The sequence below is a fragment of the Alnus glutinosa genome, chromosome 14, assembly GCF_958979055.1.
Source record: "Alnus glutinosa chromosome 14, dhAlnGlut1.1, whole genome shotgun sequence".
In the NCBI taxonomy this organism is placed as follows: Eukaryota; Viridiplantae; Streptophyta; class Magnoliopsida; order Fagales; family Betulaceae; genus Alnus; species Alnus glutinosa.
In genome coordinates this window covers 5219038-5238286 of record NC_084899.1, presented here as the reverse complement: position 1 = coordinate 5238286, position 19249 = coordinate 5219038, and the positions used below count along the sequence as shown (strand labels likewise).

Below are 19249 nucleotides of genomic sequence, written 5' to 3'. Positions count from 1 at the left end.
GGACTCATAAGAATCTACAAGTGAGTCATATATATCTAATAGTTGATTTAGAAAAGTGATGTACAAAAAATATACATGTAACATGCATATGTCTCATTTTAGTATTAGAATCAGTCTTTGATAAAAGATTCGGTACCCCTAACATTTCTCATTGAATATTGCATGAATAAAAAAAATGTCACAAATGAATAACTGACCACAAACTTATTTCCATTCAAATTCATGGAGTTATAAATTTAATTTCTATATCTTGAAATGTAATACTTTTACCATTACAAACAATTTGTCGATTTCCCTATAAAGTTATCCTGAGGCAGTAGAGTATGACCTTTACAATGTCTTATCACTTGTAACGTTAGAAATTATATTTTTTTTTTATTTTTAATTATTTCACAATTTGGTAGTTTTAATCAATTCTTGGTTTCTCTTTTCTTTAACAAAGACCGATCTAAAAGTTGGTTGAGACTATTACATTGACATTGTGAAATAATTATAAAATAAAAATGTAATATATAGCACTACTTTTTAACTCTAGCTGTTGTTGTTTCAAATTCTTTCCAAAAGACAAAAAATTCATCAAAAGGTTTGAAACTAATACATCAGTATTATAGGATAATTGTAGACTAAAAATGTAGTTTCTCGCATTATTCTTTTCAAATAAGTAAATATTATATATTACATTTTTATCGCATAACTATCTCACAATGCTGATGTGGCTGTCCCACTTAACCCACTTAATTATTGGATCAAGTTGATCGAAACTGGCACGCCAACAATGTAAGATAGTTGTACAATAAAAATATAATTTTAAACATTATTATTTCCAAAGCCTTAATACATAGATAAAATGATGAAAAGGCGATAGACAGAGGTAATTAATGCGAAGTAGTAATTATATTACCCCTGACCTTGATACATCGTTAGATATATAAACTTTATATATAGACCATAATTTGCACAACTTTTATTCTTTTACAATTACAGGAGGCCTAGTTCAAATCCTAAATTAGCTATATATATATAATCTTAAGCAATAATGGAGTCTTCTGCAGAATCATGGTTATGCTTCGACTTATGAAGCGAAAACCGACATGCATGCTTCAATATATATTAGCTATCATCTTAAGCAACAATGGAGTCTTCTGCAGAATCATGGTTATGCTTCGACTTATGAAGCGAAAACCGACATGCTTCAATTGCATCATCTACACACAAGAAGACGTATTCCTTGCCGATGGTGTCTATGAATTTCGACGCTATCATCTTCTCCATAACCTTAATCCTTGGGTTAATTATTACCATCTGGAAAAGAAGAATAAATTAATAATTAAACATATATAAAATTTAAACTTTTTTCCTTTTCTTTTTTGCTATTTCATAATAATTAAGTTATTTACCTGAATTTCATTTGCTTGCAAGCTTCTACGTACTTCAATTAACGTTTCGATGCCGGTCATGTCGATGGATGAAACTCCTATAGAAACGCGATCGAATTGTAATTGTCAAGTCAAGAGTCATCAGAAAAAAAAAAAAAAAAAAAAAAGGAAAAAGAAAAAGTCAGAAATAAATGGATATGGCCGGCTGTTTCACTTTTTCCTTATTCTTATCCATTCAAAACTAGATTGAGATATAGATGAGATGGGGACAAAATTTTTTTTTTTTTTTTTTTTCTTTTGTCTGAATTTTATGAAATTCGAGCAAGATTAAGAAACGCAGTTTGAGGGCTCAAGTGTTTCGGACCCGAATTTTATTTAAATGGTAATAAAAAATGATTGATATGTTATAAATATGAAAAGAGATTTGAACTTTTTATAAAAAAAAGGAATGTGAAGAAATTTTTTTTATAATAAGAAAAATAAAGATTGACCTTTTTTTAAAAAAAGAAAAAAAAGAAAAGAGAAATAGAAAAATGGGGAGGGCACTACAAAAATTTGAGTCGTTTTAGCAAAACGACACTAACCAATGTCATTTTTAACTAAAACGACTACAAGTCGAGTCATTTTAACAAAAAGGACTATACTTGGAGTCATTTTTCTTTCTAAAAACGACTCTACTTGGAGTGTGTTGCCAAATACAGCAGTCTAATTCTATGAAATTCGGACAAATCAAAAAAATTCAAAACAATCCCCATCCTTAAGGTATTGCTGCATAGAAGGCAAATTATCCTTACCTGTCAAATCCAGTAAGACATGCTCAAGATTACACCCTCCATAATCTGAAATAGCCTGCTCCTCGCGAATCCACCTTAAAATCCTACTCAAAATTCGAGCAAAATAATTTAGAAATAATTAACCTAGATTTTTTTTTAATTTCCTTTTTCCCCCTTATTAAGGTTATATATATTTTTTTTTGAACAGTATATTATATATTGTTACAAATGCATACAAATATTACCTTTCTCTGATATAGGTTGAATTGGCAAAGTAAATAGGGGAACCAAGTTGTAGAACTAGCATCCCCGGAACATTTGCTGAACCTGGATACTGCTCAGTGTCACGAAACGTATTTCTGTTTGATACTTTTCCAAGCTTGCAAGTGGCAGGCCTTGCCACATATAGGAGTGCTCTCATTAGACCAAGTCCAACCTGATCGAAGAAGAAATTAATAAATTATTCATACAAATCAAATAATTAAAACTAAAATATATATTAACTGTACAATTAGTTAATTAATTTTATGGTATGAACCAAAAGTACTGATCATCAAATGTAATTCCAATAATCCCTATAATTATAGATATTAAAAAAATTAAAGGAAAAACTCCACTTATAACCTTTAATCTTTCGTCACTTTTGCAATTAGGATATTCCTCTTTCAATTTGTTTCAATTTCAATTATTCATTAAAATTTTTCATTAAATTTTATCAAAATTCTCAAAATACCCGTATTTTTTTTAAAAAAAAAAATTATAAAAATTTTCAAAGATTTAGGCATGGGTATTTTTATAAATTCCGTTAAATTTCGACCAACAATTAGATATTTGCATTTTTTTTTTAATAAAAAAGTCTGAGTATTTTGAAAATTTTAACAAGATTTAACAGAAAATTCTAATTGATGGTTGAAATTAAAAAAAAAAAAATTGAAAGATGAAGACCCTAATTTATTACTTTTTAAAGATGCATGGATACTCTAATTGCAAAAATGATGAAAAATCAAAGGATATAAATAAAGTTTTTATTTAAGAAAAAACTATAAAAAGAGATTTTGTCTTTTGCCATGAATAAGAATGAAGTTAAAAATATAATACGTACCGAAAGCATGAGGCCGACGTCCATGCTTATGAATGCAACACCAAAAAACGCAGCCATGCAGATGACGAAATCGAATTTGTCGACCTTGAAGAGGTGATAAGCGGCTTCATAGTCGATGAGTCCAAACATTGCCGACATGATAATGGCCGACAGAGCAACAAGCGGGGTGTACCGAAAGAGAGGCGCCAAGAACAGGAGCGTCAGCGCCATGCAGACAGCCATTACTATGTTTGACATCGCCGTCTTACATCCGGCGTTGACATTAACGGCAGTTTTCGAAAATGGTCCTTAATTCATTAAAATAACTAATTAATTATTTGGATAATTAATTAGTTAATAAAATCCCATCAGGATTTAACAAAAAATAGATGATTTATTTATATATAATTAATTATTATACCGGTTGTCAAGTAGCATGAAGTGAAAGATCCAACAATGTTCATGAAGCCAAACGCTATCATCTCCTTATTCCCATCAACGTTTTCGTTTGTCAGAATGGCAAAGCTCCTTCCAATTGCTATCCCTTCCTGCATAATTTATTTTGAAGGATAAATACATGTATATGCGCCTCTTTTACTGCTTAATTCACCAAAAAAAGAAGTGGAAATAGGAAGAAATTGAGTACTTACAGCCAGAGCTATAAGGCCTGTTACAAGACCAGCTTTTATTACTGTTGGCAGATATTTAGAATCAAAGTTTAGTAAGTTAATTGAAGAAGGATTTATTCCTTTCTTCAATTCTCCCACCTGAACATGCAATAAAAAGGACAAGTAAAAGTTAAAAAGAAATCAAATATATTTAAAGAAAATTCATTATTAATTCAAGAATTATTGTTCACGCGTCATACATGGTTAGGATTAAATCCACACGTTAGAAAGGGAAGTGTTTTTTTCTTTTTCTTTTTTTTGGGATAAGGTAAAAATAACAATTAACAATAGCTTAATTTTTTTTTTTTTTTTGAAAGGAACAATAGCTTAATTTTTTGACACTTTGGAATGACTAATGGCCCCCCACCCCCAAGATTTGTTAAAAATGTTTTTAGTGGATTTCTTTTTCCAAAAACTTTCCAAAAAAATTTCGTGTAATCTAACTTCAAATTAAATTTCTAATTCCGTCCTTAATTTTTAGAGGGAACGCTGAAAATGAAAGGATTTGATTGGAGTTATGGAAGGAGGACTCAGCTCTGATATCTACGCGAGATGGCCGGGTGGTTGGGGATTCGCAGATTGGGTATATCGTATCTAGATCTTACGGCCTCCGTAAATTACAAAAGGGTACCTGCTCTAAGTGTGGATGACGCATGGGTTACAGTGTTTACACGCATCGACAAGGAGAGGGGCGTGGGCAAAAAAGAAAAAAAGCTTGCGGATGGGCAAATAAGAGAAGTTGTTGAGTATATATACGTTAATAATTTCTTTCTTTCTTTTTTATTATTATTATTATTTTTTTTTTTATGAATAAATATACGTTATATAAGTTGTTGAATATACGTTAATAAAGCATGTTTGACAAAAATATTAAGAAGTTTCAGGAAAGAATAAAAAGAAGAAAAAAAACTTGGCACTTACAATTTTGATACCATGGTCCTCGGCGTGAAAGAAATAAGCAAACAAACAGCCAAGGAGAACAGTCACCATTGGAGCAATAGCCGACACCCAAAATAGTTTTGGTTTTCTTTTTCTCTGCAAAATTATGTTCGAACAATTTTTATTACAAGAGTCCATGTATGCATGTCCATGAGAGAGAGAGAGAGAGAGCTCACCACGTATCTAGTTGATTGGAGGAGACAAAGAAAACTTACACCTACGACGGCGCTCTCCCACTTCCACTGTACAAAAGAGGAAAGTGAGCAATTCATTAATATCATCTTTAGGAGATCACTAATTGTTTACTGTTCATGTTTTATTTTATTTAATTCTTGTCTAAACAACATGATAAATAGAATAATGGTGAAGCTATTACATCTGAGTTTATTTATTTATCTATGTCATTTTTAAATAGTGTTGTTATCATTGAATTTGTAATAAATTACTATTAAATTTTAATTTAATAATACTTTTAATAAACACATTTTTTAAGAGATACAAAAATAACATTTAAAATTATTGACTATCGTCACCAGATTCCGACTATACTGACTTAATTCCAGCTGTACTAGTCAAATAAAACATTTTACATCAAAATAAACGAAGCATAAAATTGCCCAAATGATTATTATTATTATTATTTTCTCAGGGTTTTGGGGGTCCTATCTACAAAGCTATTTGGTAAGTAATTGTAAAATGGAATATTTATTTGAATAGTAATAAGAAGTGATTGATGTGATATAAAATTTGTGAATATTTTATGAAAAAGTGAAAAAATGTGATATAAAATTTGTGTATATTTTATGAAAAAAGTGAAAAAAAAAAAAAAATTGTTTTGTAGTGAGTTTTTTTATTTAAATAGTAATAAAAAAATTATTGTTGTGATGTAAAAAGTATCAAAAAAAAATTAGAATGTTATATATCTATTTTATTTTATTTTTATAAACCGAGGTAGTGACATGTGTGTTACACGAGTCATTATTTGGTGACGATCACTACAGTATACGTAAAGTGAGGCCATTCGCGTGCGCGATTGAACCAAACACCAACCCCTCCGTAAAGTGAGGTCATTCTCGTAGGATTTAACCAAATACTAACAGTAAATTTTCTTTTTTATTAGTAAAATAAGAGTAAAGTCAGTTTCAACCAATCCTTCATTTTTTTTTAATTTTTTATAAACTCATTTTTATCCTATAATTACCATAATGCTAACGTGTCAGTCCCAACCAATATTGATTTTAATTTTTTTAAAAGGTTGATTGAGAATGACATATAAAAATATAGTTTGTAGCATTATTATTTTTTTATTTAATAATGACTGATATAAGAGTTGGTTGAAAACTAATATGTATATCAGCATTGTGAGATAAAAATCAGATTTTTAACATTACTCATAAACTAATATTGTAAAAAAATTATGAAATTACTTAAATATCATTTTTTTTTTCTTTACAATCAATTAGATAACTAATTGATTCTCTATTTCGTTTTGAAGAAAAGAATAAGTAATTGAAAAAAAGAAAAAATCAAATAAAAATCAGTTGGTCAACAATCAACATAATATGCTTAGAAGAAAGAAAAAACAATCACATCTATCATGAGTGGGACTTGACATTACTTAATGCATTTAATCACATGTCTATACCAAAACAATATTTAAAACACCGAGATAGTCTAACAATTTATCAAATTTTGTGTTGAATTTGTCAATAAAGTGTGGCTTGTATGGGAGTCTAACCGCGCGCGAGAAGCTATTAACTAAAGTAGTTCATTATATTTATATTTTGGCCCAAATAACACAATATGATGAAATTACCTTAAAGAAGATGAAGAAGAAGAAGAAGAAGAAGAAGAAGAAAATTAAAATTAAAAGAGGATTTATCAAATACCGAGTATTCTCGAGGTTTCGTCCTCTGTAAAGAAAGAAAAGAGTCAAATTGCCCAGAAGAAAAGAAACTTCTGAAGACCAATAATAAGTAGGCAAAAAAACTATATAAACGTGTCATGTCATGCTTTGAAAAGTCATTCTATATGATTTTATGTATGGTGGCTATAGCCTATAAGCTTTTTAGTTTAATTTTTACTTAAAAAGTTTGTAAACTTTTTTATTTCAAGAATTACGTTGTAAGAAAATTTTATTCAGATAATTTTTTTGAGCAAGGAAAAGAACGTACAGAAAAAAAATAAAATAAAATAAAAAAACAATATTTTGCTATTATTGTCTCTTCGTGTTTTCCTACAAACCTCGTTTCTGTTCTTGAAGATTGCGTGCATTACAGATATGACGTCGGTTTTATTCGTGAAATGCGTTAATCCGAAAAAGCCCTTTAACTGTTGCAGGCAGATTATTATAGCCGTTCCTCCCATAAAACCTGTTATCGTGGAATGCGACAAAAAATCCACTAAAATTCCCAACCTGCAAAAATCATCCTTAATTAATTGACCGCCGACAAAGTGATTATAGTAATAAACTAATAATAACACTAGTAAAGTTTCCATAAGAAGCAATGATATTATCACCCTTTTTTACCTAAGAAAACCTAGAGCTGTCTGAAAGATGCCGGTGATGAACGTTGCCGTGAAAATCAAATGGAGATACAATGCGGGATCATCTGTTGGCGATGCAACCTTTGAAATGGTAGCCTGTAGGAGCAATGAACCTGCTGCGACCGTTCCCACTGCAAGATGCTTCGAGCTTCCGAAAACAGCGTATATAAGAGGCGGAACAAAGCTAGAATCTACAACAAAATACCAACAAATCTTTTAACTTCTATTACATATATGTTCAACATGTGTTATATATATAAACGGACGTGAAAGATCTTACAGAGGCCGATGATCGGAGGAAGGTTAGCAAGCTTGGCATAGCTGATTCCCTGAGGGATTGCAAGACTTGCAATGGTGATACCCGCTAGTAAATCATATCGGAATAAACGGAAATTGTATTTGGGAAGCCATTCTAAGATTGGGACGAAGAATTGTAGGGCTTTTTTAACGCAGACGGCTGGTTTTTCATTTCTGAATTGCTGGAACGGATCGTCCGGGAAGAAAGTTTCTTTGAGATCAGATTTCAACGTGGTGGCGAAGCCTCTTGGGGGAGCAAAGTTCACCAGATGTTCAGATTCCATAACAGTTCCCATGGAGAGAGAGAGAGAGAGAGAGAGAAAGAGAAAGACTAGAGAACCTGGGGGGTTTGTGAGAACGATGTAGTTGGTATACATGCATTTATAGGCGCAAAAATAGTGGAGAATGATACAACGGTGACAGAGAATGGATAAGGGGAAGATGAGTGATACAAATCATGCTTTGCTATTATGGCAGCGTCATTCGGTCTTTAAATTTTATTTTTACTTTTTAACGAAATCTGATTCAAGTTAATTGTCACTATTAAATACGCGGGATGAAGTAATAATTAAATACAAGTGTAGCTGGCTAGTTTTTAGTGTTATCTAAAAAAAAATATGAAAATTGACTTGCTATAATAACACAAAATTTGAAGGTTTACAAATTTAACGGTGATTTTAAAAAATAAGAACATGAGAGAAAGGAGCAGAGAAAAATTTATAGCACTCACGTCTCTTTTTGATTTCACTGTGGTAGTAGAAAGATTGATTAAAACTGATCAAATTTGATCGAAGACGTTTTGAGTTGACTGTGCTGGAAAAAGCAAAGTTGCGCGTGTGGGCAAAAACTTTCCCGAACATTCAATTGATTTGAAAATATCGGAAGCCATTTCTCGTGGCAAAAAACACAAAGGTAATGGATTAAAAACTCTTGCACATGGTCTTTAGTCCTTGCCCCTCGGTGCTACCGTCAAACATTTTCTCGATCATCAGACTTTTCTTTAAATAAAAAGGCTAAAGATAGTGCAACTAATAGTATATATTCTTACCAATATATATATTCTTAATTCATTACCCCCTTTTTTCTTCCTTGAGACAAATGGCTTTCTATTTTTTCCAAATCATGTTGAGTACTTGGATGGGATGGCCTCGTAAGAAATTCATATTATGGCCCTTAGAGCTTCTCCATAGAAGTAGTAAAAATAGTTAACGAAAAAGTATAAATTTTTTACTTTAGCTATTGTTTTTACAATAGACACTTCAACATATTTTTTATTTTATTTAATATATTTATTTCAATTTTTTTATTATTTTCTTTTCTCTCTCTCTCTCTCTCTCTCTCTCTCTCACTCTCACTGCAAGCTACTAGCCCCCCTCGCACTGTTCAGAGGATCCATCAGCCATCCTCTCGCTCAATCAAATAGACCCTAGTGATTTTACCCACATAGGTCACATGCGATCAGGATCACTCCTTGCTCTGATATCCTCATCGGTTTCCTCTCACTGCAAGCTACTAGCCCCCCTTACATCGTTCAGCCGATCTATCAGCCACCCTCTCGCTCAATCAGAGAGACCCTAGTGATTTTACCCACATAGCTCACAGGTGATCAGGATCACTCCTTGCTTTGATATCCTCATCGGTTTCCTCTCACTACAAGCTACTAACCCCCCTCGCACCGTTTAGCCGATCCATCAGCCACCCTCTCGCTCAATCAAAGAAACCCTAGTGATTTTATCCACACAGCTCACATGCAATCAGGATCACTCCTTGCTTTGATATCCTCATTGGTTTCCTATGGTCACCATTTCTTCTCTAGGCCCCCCACTTGTTACTCCTCAAAAGTTGCCCACCATTCAATTTTCAATCGTCGTATGATTGCAATGGATGCCACTAAGGAGATTCTCCTAATAGCGCTAGTCAAGAAGAAATCAGCCATCGAAGCCCAAGCCATTGTCGTGCGAGCGATGAAATCCGCCGATGCTTCCAGGCCGAAGATTGGCACCGTGATCGAATCCCTAAACGATTTGAAACTCAAGAAGACTTCAATTGAGAGGTAACTCTAAGACATCGGTTGTTAATGGTAGCAAAGGCTCACTCTAGGGGTGTACAAGCAGTTATAATTGGTGGTTATTGGCTAAAACTGCTAACCGCCTAAGCGGTTATTACATTTTACCAACCGCAACCACTAGCCGCCTAGGTGGAGGTGGTTATTTTTATAACCGCGATTAGCGGTTATTTACTAAATAACCAGCTGTTATGTAACCGCTTTTAATTTGGGATTCGGTTTTTTGCCTAGTTTTTTGGCCAAATTTTTCTACTTTTGGGTTGATTTTAATACAATTTTTAAATCCAAATCCAAAAATTCAAATACAAATACAAATCCAAATCCAAATCCCAAACACTACAAACAAATCTAAAACCCAAACATTACAAAAATGTTTCAATTTCAAAGAAAACACTTTTCTTTTCCTCTTCCAACTAAATCGAAATGAAGCGTTCGAGAGGAAACTAATTATTTGAGAAAGATCCACCAAAGAACTTGAGCACACAAAAAAGAAAAGTCATATTTCCCTGAAATACCTTGCCGTTCCTTTCCACCGGCGAAGCACCGGATCTCCATCCCCTACCTTCTAACAATGCCTTTTCGTTCCTCCTCGAGTCTTAGTCTGAGAGATCACCAAGAAAACTCCACCTCTTGAGAAGCAAAACCAAAGACTAGAAGATTCGCTAGGAATTGAAATTCAGTTTGTATTTTTAACCCTAATTGCTCTCGGAGCTAGGGAGCGAGCGAGAGAGAGAGAGAGAGAGAGAGAGAGAATGGAAAAAACGAATTGAAAGAGAGAGGACAAGAGTGGGACCTAGCCAACCTTTTGCGGTTTGAAGCGCTCCCTGACCTGAGGGTGAAACAAGAAAGCCTGAAATATGAGAGGTTAGAGGTGAACGAAAATGAAGAAAGAAGTTTGGGTTAAGCGGCACAGGGAGGGAGGGACTCTGGGGTTAAGTGGCGCAGTGAGGGAACAAAAATGAAGAAAGAAGTGAGGGTCGGGAAGGGAGGGAACGTGAGCGGCCAAGGTGAGGGGTGAGGCAGTGCGGCGGCAAGAGGAGACGAGAGGTGAGGAATTGAGGAAATGAAACCTAAACCTAAAAGATGTTTATATATGTTGTCAAAAACGGCGTCGTTTTGGACATTCAGCAATGCCCAAAACAACGCCCCTCTCCCCAGCGTTTTTAAATTTTATATATATATATATATAAAAGCAGTTAGCGGTTATTAACCACTTTTCTCAAACCCTATAACCGCTAACTGCTTCTGCCTAAGCGGTTAGCGGTTATTTATAACCGCTTTTCAAAGCAGTTAGCAGTTATAACCGCTCCGTTTGTACACCCCTAGCTCACTCAATAGGAAAGCGTTCCGTCAAGCGGTAGGGAACACTCTCGAGATATATTTACAAGAAAAGAAAGGCTAATAACATACGACAACAGTAATGGCCAGAGTCATAATATATTAAGGGAAAATGTAATGTTGAGACATGTGGGGTATAACCTTTTATAATTTATAAATCATTATTTAAGATTTAAAATTTATTAAATTACTCCTTAAGTTATATGCTTGTTATTAAATTCTTTGGATCTTTTGCAAACATTGTCATCTCATAGCGAGGCTTTCCTTAGCACCCCTCCCTTCTTGTACACCTATCATGAGAGTGTTCAACAAAAGTTGTGACACATATAGGTAAGACCACGTCAGAACAATAAATTAAATGGCTTATAGAAGTGCCACTTCAACTTGACATATAGTAAAGAAAAATAATATATATATATATATATATATATATATATATATAGAAAAGTAATGAGTTATTTTATTTGAATAATAATAAAAAATTATTGATGTAATATAATAAGTAAAATAATAATAATAATAATAATAAATTTTTTTTTTTTTTTTTTTTTGAGAGAGTTAAAAAATTGTGTTGAAAATTTTACACTAGCTTGCTTGCCAAACAGTCTCGTAGTTCTAAATAACTTTCTGAAAGCTGACAAAACAGACCACGAAGATTGATTTATCTGCAATCTCGATTCTCGTAAATACTGAGAACAGTCTTATTTCCATTCTTTTCATAATTAATGATGTATTTGACCTTAATCTTACAAATTCCATTCGAGTTGTGGATGAAACCTGGACGATGGACGATGGTCCATCCTTCATAAACGGATAAATAATGGGAGGAAATAAGGCCATTAGCTACAAGACATTAATTAATAATGTTATGCAACTTATGCTTAAAGCCAAAGGCATCAACTCTGCATAATAATTCCAAAGAAAAAAAAAAAAAAAACCAAGGTAAAACAAATGTTCCAATTATATATCCTCAAGTGTGTATCAGATTGAGATATGATTTTTTGCTACTTCAAGACACAATTTTTGACTATTTTGCTCATATGATAAGGTGGTCCCTTACCTAGTTTTAGGGTTTTTTTTTTTTTTTTAAAAAAAAAAAAAGTAAAAGTAAAAGTTTTTACGTAGGCAAAGATTAAGAGTTGCGTCTTGGAATGACAATATATCATATTTTTATTAAAGTTTTATTCTATTCAACAAATTTATTTTATATTTTAATTAAAAAATCACATTTATCTATTTTAACTGCCTGCATTCAATATTCCATTTAAATATTTATTTTTAATAATTTATTTATTCTTTCTTTGAGAGGAAAGAGAATATTATATATATTAAATTTGTTACATTGGTGAGCACTCTAACAGAGCTTATCAAATGTAGCTCATTTTAATACCATTTTTTAAAGTATCTTGATTCGCCAAAATAACATTTGGTTAGCCGAACAACAATGTTCTTATAATTACGAAAAGACTATTCATACCCAACTTCCCCACTAGTTGCGGCTGCTAAAATACTTTCCCAAACAAGTAGGGTAACTTTATTTTCTCAGGATAACGGTCCGATTGTTATCCATGCATGTCGGTGTGACATAGGTGTATTGGGTAAAGATTGTTGAGTTGAATTTTTTTTTTTAAAAATAATTGTAAAAAGTGATTGATGTGATATAAAATAGCAAGAATTTTTATAGAAAAGTGAAAAAAAACAAAAACAAAAACAAAAAATTGTATTGTATTGTAGTGGATTCTTCTATTTAAATAGTAATGAAAAAAGTATTAATGTAATATAAAAAATAAAAATAAAAAAAATAAAAAATAAAAAAAGTTGAAACATTTTGAAGTTAATTATTTAAAAAAAAAAAAAAAAAAATGATGAGGTGTTGGTTACCAAACACTCCCATAAGTTGTTGTATGATAATACAAAACTACAGAAAAGGATTATATATTCATTGAACTTTGTTGACTGATGATAGGGGTGGGAGTAAATCAGGCAGAAGTTCACACCGTTCTTTGTCTTATTGTAAACATTTTATTTTATTTTAAACATTATTAATTTTTGTCTGAGAGATTTCAGACTACGTCAATCAGCTGTTCTACGTAGTTATCCCAACTTGGTAGCATGGGGCCGCATGCATTAGGCGCGTTTCTCAATCAGACAGTACTTTCAATTTGCAACTTCCAAAAAACAGAAAACAAAAATCACATCTCAATCAAATGTACTCAATTTGTTTTACTAAAGGTCTTATTAATTAATATATATATATATCGAGATAAATACTGACAGTGATTGACATCACATTGCTTGTTAAATGGGGAGTCTTGCATAACCTTAGATTGAGATACTGAAAGCCGCCATCGATTTCGTCCCTGTCTCCCCCTTACCATTACGACACGCGGTTATGCTAATTCTGTTGTCGGGGAAGAGACTCGATAGGTTTGATAATCTTTCCTAGTCTATTCTTAGTAGTTAGGCGTGCCAATTTTTGACGTGGCTTATAAATTTAATATAAAGTTAACATAAAATTAAATGATTAAGATCGAATAATTTAATCTGTTTAATTAAATGAATCAAATTAAAATTGACATATGTTTCAACACAATTAAAATTCAACACACGAACGCAAACTGTCCTCCTACTAGTAGCCTCTCCATTGTTTTGGTGATGCAAAATCCTTTAAAAAAAAAAAAAAAAAACCACCGTTTAATAGCAATCTCACTCAATTGCTGATTTTGGTTTGGTTGCTTAATTAGCACTATTTATCTGCAACAAATGCTCTGTTTGTTTCAACGTAAAATGGTTTCCGTCGTAAAATAGTTTCAGGGAAGTCATTTTTCTGAAAAATGTTTTTCCCCGAAAGCATTTTTCGGTGTTTGGTGCGTACAGAAAATCACAAATATTTTCATTCAATCATATTAACCTATAAAAATTAATTTTTATTCAAAACATATAAATATTAATATAAAATAATATAAAAATCATCGATGGCGAGATTTGGTCACTGACCGACAAGATTCTGACTATTTTTACCTGATTCCAGCTAATATAGCCAGAATTCAAGATAAAGGCCGGAATCCGGACAGTTTCGTTGGAATCTGGGATAGCCGGATTTCAGCAGTTTCGCCGGATTCCGGCACAAACGGCTGGATCTGGCCAGATTCGTCCGGCCAGCCGGCCGTTCTAGCCAGAGCCGGCCGGGATCCGACCTCTCTAGCCAGATCCGACCAGCCGGCCGGATTCCGGTCAGATTGGTCGCCAGAATCTGGCTAACCGGATTCCGGCGAAGGTGGCCAGATTCCGACGACATTAACCGGATGTTGTCGGATTCCGATACCGGCAATATTTTGATGGCGGTCAGCTGATTGAACGTGAAGGTCGACTGTGCCGTTTAAAATAAATCGACCGCGTCTGGCGTCTTCGGAAAACGATTTATGCTTTTAAAAAGCGTAAATCATTTTCTGAAATTTACTAAGCATTTTTTATCAAACAGAAATAATTTTCCGGTTGACTATTATTTTCGTCCCTACCAAACATCGAAAAATGTCGAAATCATTTTCTAGAAACAAACGGAGCAAAAGCTGAATATAACTTTCTGGTGGAATCTTGAGACTTAATTTGTTTAGATAGTAAGAAAATAGGAATACTTTATTTGATTGGGTTTTGTTTTTTATATTGACAATTCTAATTAAAGAAATACTTTATTAAAAAAATAACTGTTAGAAAATAATAATAATAATAATTTTAAACAATAAAACCATAGGAAAAGATAAATATTTTAAAAAATATGATTGGTGAAGAAAGAATGATCGGTGAAGAAAGAATAAAGAAATCTTTGAAAATAATATTAAAATAGAATAATGAAAGTTGATGGTTAAAATTATGAGGCGACAGTTTTGAAAAAGTGAATGTGGTGAGACAAATTTGAATGCTAACAAGAAGTTAAATTTCCTATATCCACACTTGTTTTTATTTATTATTATTATTATGGTTTTGATCACTTTGCCCCTTATCGTTGCTTGTGCATTTGAATTAAAAGTTGTGTCGGAGAGATTTCAATTAGGAAGAACACATTATATATGATATTACTGTTTAACCCAAAAAACTTAAATAATTATGTTATACCAAATTGTTTAAATTTACAATATAAATTGGAGTAACGTTAGGCAGATTATTGAGGATACAAAATTTAATTGTTCTGAACAGTTCGTAAGTTAATTAGCATATTTGCCACGCAAGACAAGAAGCTAACAATATTGCAGCTAATACCTTAGCCAAACAAACAGTAAAAAGGTGGCTATTTGTAGAAGTGTATTGTCTGAGCAAGATGCTCCCTCCTCACGTACATTTGGAGTAATTCTACCAGGCGAGAATTCGTCCATCAAGAAATTAAAGTTCTATTTACATTTATATTGGTAAAGAAAGTACTTCTCGGAGATATTTATATGTTTATTTAATATAAGCCGTAACCTTTTTATATTCAATATTCAACAAAGCTGGCTGTTAAAATTTGTAATCAAGCTCTTTACATGGTACTGACTAGAATGTGGTAGGTGTCTAAGTGGGTACAGGAATAATAAACTCTATTATTATTATTATTAAGCTTATGCACACTGACATTGCCTATGCCAGATGTCCTCGTACTATTGGCTGCAATTGGCTTGCTATATATATAATCTTGGTCCAATCCCATGGGCGAGCTGTCTCCCTTGATTGGCTTGCGGAGTTTGATTAATCAGACTTAGAAAACTCGAATCCAACAAAAGATGGACTGATTGGTTGATCATGATCAACTTCAATTATCATGATAAATAATGAAGATTATTAAAATTAACTTAATTAAAAGGCAGACGCTATGGAAAATGAAAGGCTATGGATATAATTATGAGAATCTGGGAATCCACTGCCTCCACTGCCAAAAGACAAAGTCTAAAATGTCGCTTCCAAAAAAGCCTCCAAAAGTCATAGCTTGCTAGAGTTCAAATTGGAGTGTCTCGACACTACCATATAAGCCTCCCTCAGTTAGCTAGCCATGAAAGGGAGAGAGCAGTACTAGGTATTCCTGGGACAGAATTTTTGTTTCTTTTTCCTTTTCTGTGGCTAGCTGGAATATATGGCGGGCATTACACCTTTCGGCTTGAAAACAACATATATATATATATATATATATTAATTAACGATTTGAAATTAACTTGACATTAATTCATTCCACAAAGTTCGCAAGTAGCTAGAATCTCAGAAGAATTTGCACAAAAAAACAAGTGGCCGGGTCCAATAAATAATTGCATTGCTTGACACATTGATCGATCATGATCGATATGATCAGGACATTGGCCATGCCAAGTTCCCTCCTACGATTGGCTGCAATATTGGGTTATGGATTTTAGTTAGACCCTAGAGTCTATTGCACTAGCTAGGATCCAAACAAACGATGATTTGACTGATCTTAATTAATTAACTTCAATTATCACGATAGTGAATGTTATCATAAATAAGTTTTTAAAGGCAGAATATATGGAACATAAAACAAATTAAGGAAAAAGGTATGAGATTAATTGAAATATGTAAATTTGGATATATACCCACTTCCGAAAAACAAGTGTATGCGCGCTGCCTTCCACAAAGCCTCCAAAAGTGTTCAAATCAGAACAGTCCTCTACACAACCACATAAGCCTCCCTCAGTTAGCCTTGACGATCGGGGAGAGGCATTACCTACTTGGAATGTGATAGCGTGCAGCACATCCAAAGAGAAATCCATTCAACTTTGAAACGTAATTACTTGGTGTGGTTTGGTGGTTAATCATGCTCCAGCTTTTCAATCATTTCAACAGCATCAATTATTGCCACTAACACCAATATGGGGGGGAAAATACATGGAAAATTGAAAAGAGAAAGGAAAAAAGCTAGAAATCTGATGAGTGCTCACGGGAAACATGTTTATATTAATGTGGTGTTCTGTCTGAATGTTTTTCTTTAATGTCCTAGCCATGTTGTGTCTATAACATAACCTCCACTAGCTAGGTTATTATTGATCGATTGATATTTTATTATTCTTTCTATTCTTCGTATTAAATTTCGTCAAGTACACCTGGTCGATCTTTTGAAAGACTTAGGATCCCATGAAAAAACCTTAATTAGATTACTCATTTGACTATGAAAAGCGTCTTACTGCAGTTAAAACATGGCCAGATCGACATTATAGTCATGATCAATTGAGTTGCCCTCAGCAGCCAATTTATCGTACATGCATGTTTCTCCCGAAAAAAAGGTTGCCTCTCGATCATCTTTGGTTTTCCTTCGATTTTGACAAGGTTATCTCTTTTACTAAAACACAAAACTAGGTTTCTAGTGATCAACTCACGTAAGACGTACGTGTCTTATCCTTGAAACTATTAATGAAAGAAAGAGAGCCTGAATCATTTATAATGCGCTATTAATTAGACGCAGATAAATTTCTTTATTCCCAACGGAGCATTTTGTTACCATTTTAAATGTCTCGCAGGTATAATCTTAATTATATGTATATAAGTTTTTGAGTACCTCCTCCTGACAAGCTAGTTTTTAAAGGTGAGTTTTACTAAAAATTTGTATCATTTGATATTAGAACCATCCACTATATCGAGTAGGAGATTGAATTTGTTTGAAACTTTGTGGTTGCTAGATTAAAATGTTTTTTTTTTTAGCAAAAAAAAAAAGATTAAAATATCTAGGTATTATATGTATGAACATAATATTAAGTTAATAAGTACTGATAAGTGTATGGAGCTGCTAAAAAAAAAGGCATTACCATCGAAAAAAATGTCGATAGAATGAGCCACCGTGAACGTTGGTTGCAGAGTATAATAGTATGTTACAATTTTAAGTGTCCCACGTGTATAATTTAAGTGCAATCTTATTTGTGTCATTGTATGTATATAAGCTCTTACATACCGTCTCTTTGCAAGTTAGTTTTTAACGATAAGTTCTTGTTAGAAAATAAATTACCATTTAAATCATCGATTATCCAAAAAGCCTAAATTCATAATAAATTATTAATTTAATTCATTTCATTTCTATTCTATTCTATCCAAATTTTGTATTAAAGTTTCTTTAAGTTAAATTTTTGTTTAAGCCCTTTTAAGTCAAACATTCTCCAAATCTAGTCCACTTTTTCCTGTTCAGAAGAAAATTGAAAGAAGAGAAGAGAAAAGAAAGTCCATTATTTCCTTCTTAATTCTATTATTACAAATTATTTATAATAGAATTATAGAATGCAAGTCAAAACCAAGAAATACACCTGCATACTTTAATCATTCGTGTTAGTCGGCCCTAAAATGGGAATACGCGTGGCTTCCATTCACTCTGTTAAAATCAGAGATACACTGATGTGGAAGATCTTCCCAGGCCACCATATCCATCCATCCATCGTCTTAGCAGGTTGGCTTCAACAAAGGGTTACGTACAAGACTAGAAGCTGCAGAAAGTGCCTCACCAGCGAAATAAGGAATTGCTTGGGGGAAAACGTGGAAAAAATGACATTGGCAAGCAAAGCTAATAGTGGCTCTGGTGGATTGCCAGGACATGCAAATTGAACAAAATGGATTAAATACCAAGGTGGCAATTCCCAGAGTGGGAATCATCAGATTAAATGTCCTTTTGGTCAACGAAAAAAAAAAAAAAACTAGCTGCATATTTGTAAATTTTTTTTATTTTTATTTTTTTTATATGTACTTCGAACCAAACCAAACACCAAAGAAATTTGTGTGAAATACAGCCCTTGTACATTTCTGACCTTTTCCTTTGGTTTTATTTTCGAACTCAACCTTTCGTGGCTCGGAAAGTCGAGGTCTTTTTTTTTTTTTTTTTTTCATGAAAGTAAAAATACCCTAATCCTAACAAAGTATATATACCCTTAAAATTACCACCTAATTGTCGGTCCCTCTAAACTACTAAAAAATTTTAGTAGTGCCGTCTCAATGTTTAGGCAAATTAGGCAATCGCTTAAGACCCCCAATTAAATAAGACCCAAAATAAAAATAGTATAATTAAGTTTCCTTTTATAAAAAATATTAAAGCCCCATTTATGACCCAAAAATAAAAAAGTTAGTTAATGCTCTTTAATTAAGGCCCCAATTATGGTAAAAATAATATTATAACAAAAAAGTTTGTTAGTGCTTTTTAATTAAGGCTTCAATTA

The 19249-nt window shown here is 32.8% G+C and overlaps 1 protein-coding gene across 1 annotated transcript; it reads right to left on the bottom strand.

Moving 5' to 3' along the window:
- Window positions 1–786: 786 nt before the first annotated feature.
- LOC133857847 (probable sulfate transporter 3.5) lies at window positions 787–8106 on the bottom strand. The gene is made up of 12 exons (XM_062293203.1): window positions 7665–8106; window positions 7368–7575; window positions 7082–7253; window positions 5014–5079; window positions 4820–4933; window positions 3881–3997; window positions 3652–3778; window positions 3252–3538; window positions 2395–2585; window positions 2171–2253; window positions 1398–1474; window positions 787–1302 (listed from the first exon to the last, which is right to left on the bottom strand). Exons 1-12 carry the CDS (start codon window positions 8056–8058, stop codon window positions 1123–1125), a joined length of 2016 nt encoding a protein of 671 aa, XP_062149187.1. The 5' UTR covers window positions 8059–8106; the 3' UTR covers window positions 787–1122.
- Window positions 8107–19249: the final 11143 nt, after the last annotated feature.